The sequence below is a fragment of the Crassostrea angulata genome, chromosome 10 (assembly GCF_025612915.1).
Source record: "Crassostrea angulata isolate pt1a10 chromosome 10, ASM2561291v2, whole genome shotgun sequence".
NCBI classification, from domain to species: Eukaryota; Metazoa; Mollusca; class Bivalvia; order Ostreida; family Ostreidae; genus Magallana; species Magallana angulata.
In genome coordinates, this window is record NC_069120.1 from 34,026,371 (window position 1) to 34,041,366 (window position 14,996).

The 14,996-nt window shown below is 35.1% G+C and overlaps 1 protein-coding gene across 6 annotated transcripts in view; it reads left to right on the plus strand.

Annotated features, from left to right (window-relative positions):
• Positions 1–14,996, plus strand: part of LOC128168017 (receptor-type tyrosine-protein phosphatase epsilon-like) — a 33,453-nt gene that overhangs the window by 3,781 nt on the left and 14,676 nt on the right. For 3 of the 6 annotated variants that reach the window (XM_052834067.1, XM_052834069.1, XM_052834068.1), the window contains exons 2-6: positions 6,606–6,764; positions 8,547–8,792; positions 12,172–12,309; positions 13,756–13,902; positions 14,543–14,836. In XM_052834067.1, the coding sequence (XP_052690027.1) occupies positions 6,606–6,764; positions 8,547–8,792; positions 12,172–12,309; positions 13,756–13,902; positions 14,543–14,836 (984 nt within the window). Of the gene's footprint in view, positions 1–6,605; positions 6,765–8,546; positions 8,793–8,977; positions 8,988–12,171; positions 12,310–13,755; positions 13,903–14,542; positions 14,837–14,996 lie in introns of those variants that run through there. The other 3 variants (XM_052834070.1, XM_052834072.1, XM_052834071.1) reach the window with 3 other exon arrangements.

Genomic DNA, 14,996 nt, shown 5'->3' on the forward strand with positions numbered 1-14,996 from the left:
CAAAGAAAAATGGAGCTGTAGAAATATGGTCCCCCCGGTTGCATTTTTTCAGTTACTCCAGACATATCAGACGGCAAGCTTAGAATGAACTCTATGATTTTGGGTCATTTCATCATATTTTGTCTGACTATCATTGTATCATAATAATAATGTTGTTTATTATGAATCATAGGTTATTGAATATCTGTTTGTGTTCACTGTTCTTATTATTCGTTTCTGCAAGTATAGTACTAGTTTTTGGATGAAATAGTGGTTAAATTCAAACGAATTAAAAAAATTAAAAAAAAAAAAACATTGACCAAACCGGTGTCTTCCCACTTAGCCAACATTTTGAAAAAATACAGGTAAAATACAGGTAAATTTGTGTTGGCTAAGTGGGAATGGGGTGCAGATGGAGAACAAAAGAATTTAATTACAGGTAAGCTATAGTCTGTTTTCAGATAAAAGTCGGAGAAATAAAATATTTTTTAGCCTACAGAGGAATAAATATGAATATTGAGCGTCTGCCCTAGTACTTTATATAATTAATTCAGATGAAAATACAATTTTAAAAAATTAACTGTTACACATTCACTTATAATTTATGTCCTTGATTAAGGTACAAATATCATGGTTTGTCTGTTTTCATCATTTATTGAGATAATTATATAAGCTGCCTTTTAAACTTGGCATTGAAAAATATTGTAATTATAAGAGTCACGTTTGAAATTTTATCTATAAATCATATGGGTCATATTTCAATTCTTTTTTTTCAATTTTCTTTGGTTCTGATTTGAACATATTTTATTGCATTACATATTGCAATGGGATTGGGCACAGGTTATAAAAACTTAATTAGTTCTCTTAATTTCTTTGGTTTCTATGATTATATTGAATATTTCCAATCTAGATAATATGAAATTAACAAAATACAAAAAAACACTTGAGTAAATTAAGTCCTTAATTATATTCCTAACGGTGATACTTCACATTTTATAAGATTCATTGTATGATGATGAATACATCATTAGTTAAGAAGATAAAATCATCCTCTGTCGTTTTTTTTTTTAAGTTGACCTGCACCTGAATATCGGGCATTTTTACTTTTTATATCTTTCAACTAACAGTCCATAAAAGAATTATAAGAAGTCATAATTTTCAGGCTTTTGATTCTGTAAATTAATCATAATTAATAATGCTTATCAATTTCAATTTGTTTATTCTCTCAAACCATTAAAATACACATGTACATGAGGTACAAAACTGTGTTATTTGCGTTAAATTGTAATGTCAAAAGTTTAATTAAATATGATATTATATTAGAACATAGTAATACATGTTTCTAGTCTATTCTTTAAAAACTGCTGATCTATCTTATTAATGTATATATACATGTACATCCAATTTATAAACAGTTTGTAAATTTAAATAAATGTTTTAATCATGCAAGTACTGGCATCGGTTAATAAATATAAAATGTGTTATGTAATGATCTTGCAGAAAATTGCTGATTTATTTTTGGGAAAAAAAATATGCTTTGGTTATTTTTATCTAATTATTTATTTTAATTATCATATGCATGTTATAGCTAAAATTAAATGCTATCTTTTATTTGCATTTTTTCAATAAACTAATCTCAGGTAATTGATAACAAATACACTTACATGTGAAAACAGACTATAGCCTCCTGATCACTCAGGTGTGAAAATCAAAATGTTGGCCAAGTGGGAATTGAGAATTTCAGAATGTTGGCTAAGTGGGAATAAACCGACCAAACCTGAAAGCAAATTATTTTGCATTTTCAGCGTAAACGTAGATCGTTAAACAATTGTAATACACACCCCTCATTGACTTTACTTGTATAAATTTTTGAAACGAGTCTGTAAGTTAAACTAGAGATCAGTTATTTGTTTGTAATTTACACCCCCCTGGCTAGGTTTCTAGACAGAAGCTACCTGCCTACAAAAACAAGAGATCTTGGTGCAGTTTCATGGGGGAAAATCGTGTAGTTCAGAAGTCGTTGAATTCCTAGATAAGTGTAAACGAAAAAAGAACCCCCGATTCGACTCGGGAGATTCTACCCTGTCAGTTTGCAATGTGAAGAGGAATCGACCTAATCTGAATTCTAGCGTGATGATGCACCCTTCCTTAATAAAATTTACATTTTTATACAGACTTCTAAAGATAAGACCGAGATTCCTCTAATGCCAAAATTAAGTTCAACAGCTCTGCCATGTTCTTTTTTCGTGAACGTACCAGAATTCAGTAGTTGGTGGCTTTTATTTAAAGAAGGAGATTTTTTTTAGAGAGAGATAGAGGAGAAATTTGCCTGCATGGATAATTAATATTCAATTAAGAATTAGTCATATTTCTACAAAAACCAGAATCGCTACATAAACAAAAATCAATTAATTTTTCAATGAACAGGGGACAGGTTGTCATTCATCTCAGTATGTCACGGGAAAACATGCTAGCGTTGACTATTGGCCTTCGCCGTTGACAATTACAATAGCTCTTTTCTGGATGCGAAGAACTCTTTGTAGTTTGCCAAGTGAGCTCCATCAGAGTGTAAAAGATGAAAAAACCAGAATACTGATAAATATTGGGGGGAAATTGGACGTTAATTTGGGATGATAAAATCTATGGTGAATCACAAGGACCTATGCATTACGGACCATATCGTAGCTGTCCAAATGCCAGGTTGTCTTTCCGCGTGGCTGGTTATTGAATTCTGAGCCATTGGATATTGCATGACGGATCACCGTAGGAATACAGAAAATAAAAGGAACGGGGTACTATTAGCGACGGAAACCAATTTTGTACAGCATCATCAGCAGCTCTCGGCGGACCGCTAAAATATGGCTTTATATGAAACAAACTATTGCCACAAAAGAATCCCGTGAAAGGCCAACAAAGTTGTAGTCATTGCAATCTTTATGGGACTGCTGGAGATATCAATTATGATATAGAGGTCATGCATCAACTTTTATCATGGAGAGAACAAAGGAAGCTTAGTCACAGATGCGCAACATTTGCAATGGCCGCCACTATATAGTAATTCTGTCGACCATTTAGATGCTCAATCATGTTGCATTTTGGACGATATGAGCCATTCTGCGTCTAACCCCCAAATATTGCATGCATGTTGTTTCAGATGCATTCGCTAAATGTATATGAAGATGGAATGATGGGTCTCCGTTGTACTTCTAATACATTTGTTTTTCTGATTAATTGCTTCCAAAGCAAATAAACCTGATACATGCATGCGTTCATCCCTGTATATTAAGCATCAATGTTGGCACGTTGCAAATTAACACGGGCCCTTATTTCTTATAGTTATTTCCAGTACCTTTGCTGTATGGTTTGTGTTGCATTAAACAAATCGTATATCCAGCGCCTTCTGCCATAGTGAAAGACCTATCGATCTAAATATTTAGAACTTTTACTTTTGTTATCTCCGTTGATCTACCTTTTCAGCAGGTGGTAGGAATTGGAACATTTGGTCAGAATGTAAATTGACCCACACAATGTGTAACCGAGACTGTTTAAATATTGCTTTGTCATGTTACGGTCCAAAATGTATGCTTACGTGTAAAAAATAGACAAAAGCTGTTTCATGGTTGTAAAAAATGATACTTTATATTGAGAAAGGTCAATTTTGCAAAGTGCATCTCTCTCTCTCTCTCTAGAAAGGTCAATTTTGCAAAGTGCATCTCTCTCTCTCTCTCTCTCTCTCTCTCTCTCTCTCTCTCTCTCATTTTTCGTGGGATCTTTAGACTATATGAGAATTATGAGTCAGAATAAACGCGGATCTGACCTTCCAATCTGCCAGAACTTTCAGGAAGTTACAACCTCTAGGTTTCATTATTGACGATGCAGTTTAAATAATCATATCATATTTTGGGCTGTGTGATCGTAATTACATCCACGGTGAAATGATAAACAATAATTTCGAAAAGTCGATAACGTTCAGTAACATACTGGTCTCGATAAGCAGAGGGAAAAATATGGCATATCGAACTATACACGGAGAATGAATACGGGAAAAGATTCTGTGGGAAATCAGCGGGAATCTGATTATCGATATCTGATTGGAAACCATTTACTGATCAAACACTAGAAAACTATTTAGCCTGCCATGAATCAGTAACGACACAAATGACAGTATAATGAGGGGGCTCTATTTCACATTACGCAAGATTTTCCAATAAAATCTTTTTGCAGATTTATCATTTCCTCCCCCAAAAAAGAAAACTATGAATGTCGAATAAAATAGCAACTAAATAAATGATTGACACCATGGTCTCATATCTGCAATCTAAACCAAGTCTTTTTGTCACATGTTTCGGGCCAGAACTCTCCTGGGAAGACCATTTCCCTAAGTTGATAAATTCGTACCAACAGCTTCATTGCTCAGCGCAGTGGCGAGAGTACGTGTTCTTAAAACATGCCGTGCTTTAATTGCTTTGCTTCCGAACCTTTTGGGTGATTCTGAGTGTTTTCCGAAGTTGTCGCGTTTGTCATTTTCTGGTAAATGCCCGACAAACCTTAGGTGATGACACTTTGCCGCAAAGGATCCCAATATCTTTGACAATCCAATTAATGGGGGCGATTAACATCCCAGCAACGTTTTGTCAGATCACGGAAAACAGAGGATCAAACCTAATTGCATCTGCATTTAATCTGCAAGTAAATTGGAACCTGCACATGCGCATGTTTTTTTTAAAGTCACTTGAAAAATCGGAGAGAGCATTATCTTGATCTCTTTTTTTTTGGTCCAGAGAGCCTTATATATATATAAACAACGATTAAGCCGTGTGTTGGATCGGTCTCCAGCGGACGTAAAACTGATCTTTTTCTGAACCAGAAGTGACAGTCCGTGTTAATGATTTCCCTTGAGTACATGGACCACCATATTGGGGTTCAGAAAAAGTGTGGTACATATATAAACGCAAATTGAACATGAAGAACTTTGCAAAAGATAAGCCAACGAGAAAAAAGAAAGAAAGTCTGAAGAAAAACAGAAGCATCCCTGACATACATTTATAAACATAAAATCATAAAATTTGGAGGTGTCTACCCAGTATCCGGCCAATGACACACTTGCAATCATCTTTTCCCGCAAGTGTATTTGTCATTATGTCTAAAAATATGGTAAAATGTCAAAAATGCCCCAGAGTAACAAAGCACATTTAGAGAAAATACTAGAAAAGACAACTTATCGATAACCACATCGAAGGAGTGTTAAAAATTCAGGCAGATTAATGAGGTTTCTTCTCCTTCATGTATTTAAAAAGTGATAGAAATGAGTTTTTCATTCAAGTATTCAAGATATAGCGTGATAGATTCCGTTGACTCGGAAAGACAATTTCTAGCTTCATCATCAACGCTAAAGGATGCCGCAAGATCATCTACACTAAGGGATGCCGTCTCGTACAGTAGTACTTTAACATGACTATCTTAGTGTCAGTTACTGATATTTCTGTCCTCTTACTTTGAGTTCCTTAGTTCCTCACAGTCTCTGATGAGAATTAACGCGCATTTAAAGAGCAATAAAATCAAGCAAGAAAACGCGTGGTCACGAGAGGTGGCATTTTTAAAAGCATAATTATGAAAATAATGCTTCGTTTCTCAAGCTCCTCTTCCATAAAATACTTTAAAAAACAACTGAATCGTCTGCTTAAGGGAATTCGAACTGGTTGTATAAAGCCGTCAAAAGATTTTTTTTGGTTGTTGGTTGATATTGTGATCTGGGCGTATTGAGTACTTCGTTTGTAACTTAATAAATCGCTTTGAAACATCGTTAAATTTCACAGAATTGCATTTTCAAGTACAGGCGCCCCTTTTGCTATTTACAACGCTGCATCGGGTATTGCGTGATTGGAATTCATTTCGAGCATAACCAACACCGAGGATGCGGCCCCAGCAAATATGTCAATAAGGGAAGAGATTAACGGAGGCATGAGAGTTTGAAATATGTAAATGTTAGATATCAGAGGAAACATTAAACGCTGCGTCGAACAGATGTAAGGGAGGACGTTACAGGTCGTAGGCAAAATAAAAAAAAAATGAAGCGAAATCCTGGAAATAGAATCAACGAGACCAAGAGAAATTGTTTGCTTCAAGAGGGGAAGAAAAAAAAAAAGATAAGAACATTTCCTAGATAAATGAAAAGTGCAAAATGGTTAGGTATTCACAAAGATCTCGTTTTAGACTTTCATCACCCGAAGTTTAACAATTATAGTTAGGATTACGGATAAACAGGTTGAGAAATTTGCCTTTATTTTTACACATGTATATAACATGCGTATATAAAACGTGTTTCTATCCATTCCTGTTAATCAGACTGGAGCTTGGATATTTGTTGATAAAACCTTACCCAGAGGCCTAGAAAAATTACCGCTTTGCTTTTTGATATAAGCTAACCATCAATAATATCTAAGGTAAACAAGACAGGTTCTAAATGCATGCATGTATAATACACAAGTAAAAACATTCTAGCAAACGATTAAACGCCCTTCTTGTTGATGTAGCCTTAAAACATTTTCATTGAATTATAGAAATAACATTTTGCTAGAAATTTTGAAATTATGACTTTAAGTTATTATTTTTTTAACGTTTTTCAGATTTAGAAGCTTTACAAAGAGAGTGCAAAGACGGGACGTTTGGATACCGCTGTTTGTTTACCTGCCGTTGCTATAGAAACCGGGTCTGTGACAAGAAGACAGGACGATGTCCACGTGACGAATGTGCTAATGGGTTCTGGGGAGAGGGCTGTCAATTAGGTGTGTACTATGTGCGCTCTAGTACTAAGGTTATTCATATGTTTTTACGTCTCGTATATAGGGCGGCGTTGTTTTGGTTTGCCCGTCTCTCTTGTTTCTCTTTGGCCATATCGTTTTTGGGAGTTGATTTTAATCAACTCTCCTATGCAGTTACTCAGACAAACCGAAAGTGAAACAGTGTTTGGACCTCAGCACAAATCATTGCTGCTGACAAGACTTAGTTCTCGAAAATAATTGATAAATTCGAAGTAATGTATGCTAAAGCATTGTTTTTCAAGGAAACCTATTTATAAATACCTGGAAAATAGTCAGATTTTAAATGGTACGAACAATTTAAATATTTTTTGTAGTCGTATGTATTCCTACGCCACAGTTCAATATAGTCTCGTTCAACTCGACGCTCGGCTGTCTCCGTAAATCATTGTCGGAGATTTACGGTGTCAGCCGAGCGTTTGGTTGAACGAGACTAGAGTTCAATATTGTTTGGATCCATACAATTTTCGAGAAATATTTCTATTGCTGATACATAGTTTGGTTGAATTAATTTTATCTTCAAATATTATTTAACATGATTCATATGGGGGTTTCTCGACATTCTTGTCGAAAAAGTCCAAAAATTCATATTATAAAAATGTGCGTAATTCAAATTAGAAACTACATGTACTTGTCATGCAAAATAAGATATCATTGATTTTAAAATAAATAAACATCGACAAAATCAACTCCCGTCAGTTCTTCAGTACTTTGATTAATAAATCAAATAAAAACAACATGTACATATGAGAGAGAACGGGTCTAGGTTAGCAAAGAAAAAAGTTCATTGATAGAAGCCAAAGGTTCACTTTACGGGACTTTGGTCATTGGCGAACACGAAGTAAATTTCAAGGTTCAAGTTAATTTGAAAAATCTGAAAACCAACCTACACTTGTTTTTTAAAGAAATTACCTGAAAAGTGGTGTAAATCAAACAAGCAAAACAATTTATCTTGGAGAGAGATGCGCACAATTAGCCAAACAGACAAAATCCGTACAAATGCAACCTGCTGTGTTTAGGCTGGTGAATCGGGTTTGTATACACCAAATGTCATCGTTTATTACGATAGTACATCAGTAGTGACACAAAAGATGGGTTGCGAAGTGCTGCTTCTAAATATAGCACCGTCACACAAAAACTACTCACCAGATAATACGTGCAATTAGGTAAACCAGATGTGATTGTATATATTCTTGGATGTACACCAATACCGCTGTTGTAGGTGTAGCAAATACATGTGAAATGAAATTTTGAATTTCAGAAATAAACACGATTTGTTAAAGAAATAAAATAAAAAGGCTATATGGTCGAACAATTAATTAATTCAATACATATACATATCGTTTTATGTGAATGTGAAGATACGGTTGGGTAAGTACGGTAACAATACCGTATTTATAATTGGTTTTCAACTACTAGTATATATAGATAATTTGGGTTTTGAGAGTTAGTGTAATAAGTAAGGAGTTCAATGTCATGGTTATTGGCCATTTATTTTCTGAAACATATACTCTATAACTGTTTTACATTTGCTCAAATATGTTATTTTCAAAATAATCATGATGGGTTTTTGTGACTATTCCATCTAAGATTATTTCAAATGTGAAATGCTCAAAATTGTGTATAAACTTATTGTATATTATACATAGAATTAAACACTTTCAATTCAATTAAATTCAGGTTAGTTACTTATATACTTATGATTTTTTATAATGTGTGAAGTACAGAAGTTAACTTTGAACCTTGTAGACAACAACTGTTTTTACAATGGGCGGGCGCGGAGTTACATGGGGACCAAGTCAGTGACCGACAGCCTGTTTACTTGTCAACGCTGGGACACCCAGGACCCCCACCGGCACTCCTACAACGGACAGGACTTCCCCGACCGGAGACTGCCGGACAACTTCTGCCGGACAACAAAGGACGCCGCCAGACCTTGGTGTTACACGACGGACAAGAACAAACGCTGGGAGCACTGTAACATCAACAACTGCAGTAAGTGGGGATGTACGAACAACAAGTTGTCAGAACGACATATCTAAATCAAACATAACACAACAATAAGTCACATTAAAAACATCAACAACTGCAGTAAGTGGGGGAGAATGAACAACAAGTTGTCAGTACAACACATCTCAATCAAACAGAACACAACAATAAGTAACACCAAAAACAACATCAACAACTGCAGTAAGTGGAGGGGGAGGGGTTGTATGAACAACAAGAGGTCATTACACAGTTAACATCATAACCAAACCTCTAGAATGTTTATTTTTTCAACACCAACATCATTAACTGCAGTAAGTGGGGGTCTTTGTAAAACAAGTTGTCAAGTTGTCATCTACAGCTGCAGGTAAGTGGGGGTCTTTGCGCACAGCAACTTGCCAAGAGGTCATTTCACAAATAACAAGATAACCACAAGGAACAATTCTAATACATTTGTATAAGGTTTACCTCCAACACCATCATCGGTATTTGCAGTAAGTGGCTGTGTAATGTGCATTTTAAGTTGTCAGTATATAGGCTATATGTAGTAATCAACAAGCATAACTAATTCACAAGGAACACATTCAAAACTACCAAAGTTAAAACAACATCAACAACTGTAGTAAGTGGTAGGGTATTCTAAACAATTTGTCATTATTGGGTAAACAATGCATCTATATCATAAGGAATCCAACATTAAACCACAATGATAACAACATCAACAACTGGAGTAAGTTGTAATGTAGTCACTACAAAGTAATCAACTAGAAACAATACACTGTTATGTTGCAATAATCAATTCAACAACATCATGAACTATAGTAATTTGTGGCGTATTCACAACAAGTTGACATTATGGACATAATTAAAAAGCTTAAAGAAACACAACAGAGTTTGTTACAACATAAGCACCGTCTACAACTGCAACAAGGGCCGTAGTATGCACAGCAAGTTGTCACTACACAGTGAGCAACACCAACAACTGCAGTATGCGACGGTGTAGTTACAACGAGTTGTCGCTAAACAGTAAACAACACAACTAAATTGTTAGGAAGCATACAATAGGTAATTACGACATGGGCCTCAATTTTCTGCATTAGTTGGTGGTGTATTGTTTAGCACACAACTTATCCACCCCACAACTAAAATACTAGTTACAACAACGACAACAACAACTTACTAAAATGTACTCTGTAGCAAATGTATCTACAAAACTTGCAAAGTAATCAAGGAATATGATATGGCTTGTCACGATTACAGCTCTATTATTCTATAGATTAAAACAATGTAAATTTTGTTAACTTCTTATCTTATTCTTCGGATGTTATTCTCTGAATATGTGTATTGCAGAAGTAACAATAGGTATATGTATTTTTCTAAGTATAAATTTGCAAAAGTGATTAAAAAATGTTCAATTTCATTAATTGGAGTATACCATATTCCCTGTAATGCGCATTCGTTTTACAGTTTTTTGATCGTGTAGGGTAATAAAAGCACGATATAACTTTATCTAAAATCGCAATAAGATACTGTCACAACTGTAATGCCACTTCGGCATGAAGAAGCAGGAACGCGTTACACTTACTTGTATTCACGACTAGTATCACATTGTGTGAAAAAATATATAATAAATTGAAATTTTATGTCAAAAACTCATTGCAATACAATTAGAAATGTAGCATAGGTTCCAATTACTGGGAAAAGTCATTTAATATAGGTTGGATTTTCGCAGTTAATCAATTTATGAAAATATTTTCTATTGAATGTTTTTGGGGAAACAATAGAGTACTTATCAAATATTCAATATGAACATTTGTTTTGTGCGAATCTTTTCAATTCCATTGGCCTTGGATGTGAAAATTAATACACCCATCACTCATAGAGTGGCGTGAATCACTCTAACTTATCGAGTCAGCTTAACTATTTTGGGCTCTCGTACAAATACTTCTTTGGTATCGGATGCAATTTTGTAAACCGGAGCCAATGTCGTTTAACTCAAGAGCATTTTGGGCAGCTGCCTGGAAGTAGACCAATATATGATAGCCCTTTCTCTTTTAGTCATCAAAATTCTGTATCTAAAACGCAGCTTCACGTGTATAGTTATCATTTAATGATTAGACCACCCCGCAAATGCCACGAGAGAAATCAGTTCACGAATTCATATTATTACATGAATGACCTTTCTCACAAAGTATGCGAAGCCCAAAGAGAATACACACCAGAGCTGCAGATTATTGTATCGTATTTTCATTTGCTTTTTTATTAGAATACATTGATACTGTACCGTTTTTTTTTCCCTTGAAAGCCCAGAACTTTACGACACTGTAAAGTGCACTGAATTTGATAGAAAGCTCCTAAACTCGTTTATCATGAATGATGTAATTTAATTTGCATTTAAACTGAGAGACAAACAAAGGGAAACATTTATTGAGGGTAGATAAAAAAGAATTAAGATAACAGCATCTTTTTTTATGTTGCATTTGCTGAAAAAGAAAAAAAATATAGCTGCAATAAATATGCATCCTCACGGAATTAATTGGCACTGAAAAAATATCGAGCGAAAGAATGTTCATGACATTGATTAGCTTTGAAAACAGGGTTTTCTCTGAGAAATTTAGGATTTATTTGAAAACTTATTAAGTGGTTCTAGATTTTAAAAATGTAACGGTTTTGTGACGAATTTTTTTTTTAAATTACAAAGTTTGTGAAAAAAGGATTATAAAGGCGCTACATTTACGATAACATTTAGTTTATCTGCATGCTATAAATAATACAAGTGACTTAATTAACAAGGATAGGAATTATTTTTTTTATTAAAGTCTGACTTGAAGCATTGAAAAGCCGACCAACAGAGTTATCAATATTCTGAGAGCCTCACTCAATGACATTGTATCTGGTCACATCTATCAGCGGTCGTTATAATCGCTACCATCAGAGGAAGATACTTTTTGTATACGTGCCTCAAGACATGTCTCTCGCGTTCATAGTAAAAACTGTTCTTTTATCTCGGAAGGGAGAACACATCTGACATTTAATAGACTTTATTTAGATTTTATGATGTCTGAATTAAGGAACATCTCCATTTTTTCCACGCGTCATTTTGTTGCCCATGAAGTTTGATATTTTTCCGTGATATCTTTGAATTAACTGACATGAAAATTGTCTATTTTCAATCAGTGTTCTCTTTGAAGTATGATTCTTTGATTTGGTCATGATGTTTTTCATCCTGATCTGGTCATGATTTTTACGAATTTGATATCACTCTCCAAGTCATACATGTCAGAGTTTATTTTTGAATCCATAATGGACGATGTTTGCCAGAATGGTAATTATGAGTACTACAGTAGTATTTAATTAATCTTAACGTTAATCCTGATTTTGGTTTTAGATTGTCCAACATGGCGATTCGGACCGAATTGTGAACAGGAATGCCACTGCGCAGACATCAGTGAGGCATGTGACAGTATCCTAGGAATCTGCTCCAGCGGCTGCGCACAGGGATGGGAAGGCTATAACTGTCAGACTCGTAAGTCCTTGGCCTTTTTCATAACCTTTATACTGCATGCACGCAATATCTCGGTCTTTTACCCAGAAACTTCCGAAGTGTCACACTCAATCATACGGACAATTTTCTTAGAACATTTAACTTCAGAGAGACGTGATGTTACGTGTAAGGGGAGATTTTTTTTAAGACAAAGACCACATGCTTTTGGATGAAAGGCAATATGAATGTTTCAGGAGTGATGAGTGAAGAACAAATTATCTGAGACATTTAAAAGCATGGAATCTGTTTCTTTGGGGTTAAATAGGAAACGTCTTTCAGATGGAAAATTTCTTTTTTTTTTTGCTTTTTTTGCTTAGAGAATTATCTGAAAATGCTATTTTATCACGAATTCGTTTTTGAATCTTGTGAAACGCACTCTCCCGGTGTATGACAGATTTTCACGTCTCTTGGCAGAGAAAGCCTGTATAGTTTGCTTATTGTTTAGGATAGATGTTTAATAGTTTGCCAACAAATGCCAAAATCATTATCTGAGAAGAGAACGGTCTGGTCAGAGAACACCCTGGAAGAACATCTATTAAATCATAAACGCTGTATCATAAAAAAAAGCAAAAAATTAAATTAACATCTAGCAAAATCCAACGAACAATAAGAAAACCCTAAAAAAAAAAACGACAAAAGCGACCCACTTCTAAAAACTGAAAATAAAAAGGAATGGATGTGCAATATAATATCGACAGCTTTTATAACAACAGAGCACCAGAAGATGTAGAAGATGTGAGAGACACCGCCTTCCGCCGCATTTCGTACATAGTTGTTGCAGCTCTATCTTTGCCATAAATTCCATTGCAAATTATGATTTATCAATATCGTATTAAACTGCATCCACATCTAGGCGAGATGATTTCAAAATATTACATCATTTTGTTCATTTTTACAACATGGCACGCACGTTTCGCATAAAACTTGGCAAAAAGGCTCCTTCTGGATTGGATTGTAGCTGGCTGCTGTTGATTACAAGTAGAAGTCTTCTTGTGGTTTTTTTAATACTATAGAAAAATGCAATTTAGAAAACTACATCAACTTCTTCATGTTTGAAAGTCAGTTATTAATAAAATGACATTCATTTTTTATATATTCTCTTAATAAGAAATAATATCGGCGTTGCTTTTAGTAAAATAGAGGCAATTTCTGTAGATAGATGATGTTTTCGGTTTTTTAACGACTATTCAGATAATAAAATGTGTATGAACGAAGTGATATTGACAAGTCTACTGTTTTTCATTAAAAGCTGCTTGAATTAGTCAATATTAAGAAACTGCAACATCAGCGAATCATGCAGAGTTCATTTTGGTATATTAGATTCATCAGTATTACCAGTACCCAATTTGTTCAAACGTGCTCACTACAATTTTTTTTTTGGCTGTTCATAGCTTGTTAGTGAGTGGTTATGGTTTGAATCTTTTTTAGCTACGGCATGCCCAACTAATAAATATGGCTGGGACTGCACCAAAACCTGCTTCTGCAAAAACTCACTCCACTGCAATCGCTACACAGGACCTACTGACAAGTGCGAATGCAAGGATGGCTACTTCAATCCGCCATTTTGCCAAGCAGGTAACCCCGCACTTCTTCCAAAATTTCCCTTATCAAATCTTTTTTAATTATTTTTTGTACCAAAAAAAATTTTTTTTTGGAAAAAAAAACCCCGACTTGGCATGTGTTCAGGGCAGCCTATCAGCGCTGTGTGTTAGATAGGAGAGCCGCGTTATTGACATAGCAACAGATTGTTTGAACTGCGTCTGTGGAAAATATTGAAGCACATCCTCCACGAAGAATATTTAATTTGATTTTTGTTATACAACACTGTTCCTAACAGACAACTTTATCAACTTTGTGAAGGAATAATTGAAATACGGCATTTTTCATTATCAGTCTTCAGTCATTGAGACTAAGAGCGCGTATTATGTTTGAATTTCATTGGAAGATTACATCTCCAGTACAAAACATCAAACACGGCAGATAAACAAATCGCCTCTGTAAATCTATTAATGCACCAGTTTTCATTATCGTTAAAGACCAGAACAGTAAATTCTAATTGAATTTTCAAATTAATTTTCCATAACAATTTTACATTAACAAATGGTTGATATGAATACATGTATCAATTTTTAAATTCAACTTTCTATACATTTAAAAATATACACCGATATGTGGTGTTAATGAAAATCAATTATAAACCTTTAATTTGACACAGTTACTCCCCCTGAAATCATATACTTTAACAACGACAAAGTGAATCCCGGCCAGCCGGCCATTTTTAACTGCACCGTCACCGCGTTCCCAACCCCAAAACCGGAAGAGATCCTCCTAGAGGGATTCCCGGCGGACCGGAAGGTGGAGCGGCTACAGTCCAAGGAATTGAATCCTTACCTGTACACCAGGTACAACGTGTGGAAGGTGGGCAGTGTGAAGGCGGAGGAGATGGTCACGTGCACAGCAAGGGGACAGGCGGGGACCAAGTCTCAGACCATCAAGGCCAACGTCTACCGTGTGTATCTCAACCCCCCCCCCCCCCCGAAACATTTTAACCTCCCACCCTTGTAACCCATTTTCTTTTGAATTAGATTAAATTATCCCCTCTCTATTCCACCTTTCATTTGAAGTAGATAAAATAGGTGCATTTTCATTTATCGTTTACCATGGAAATT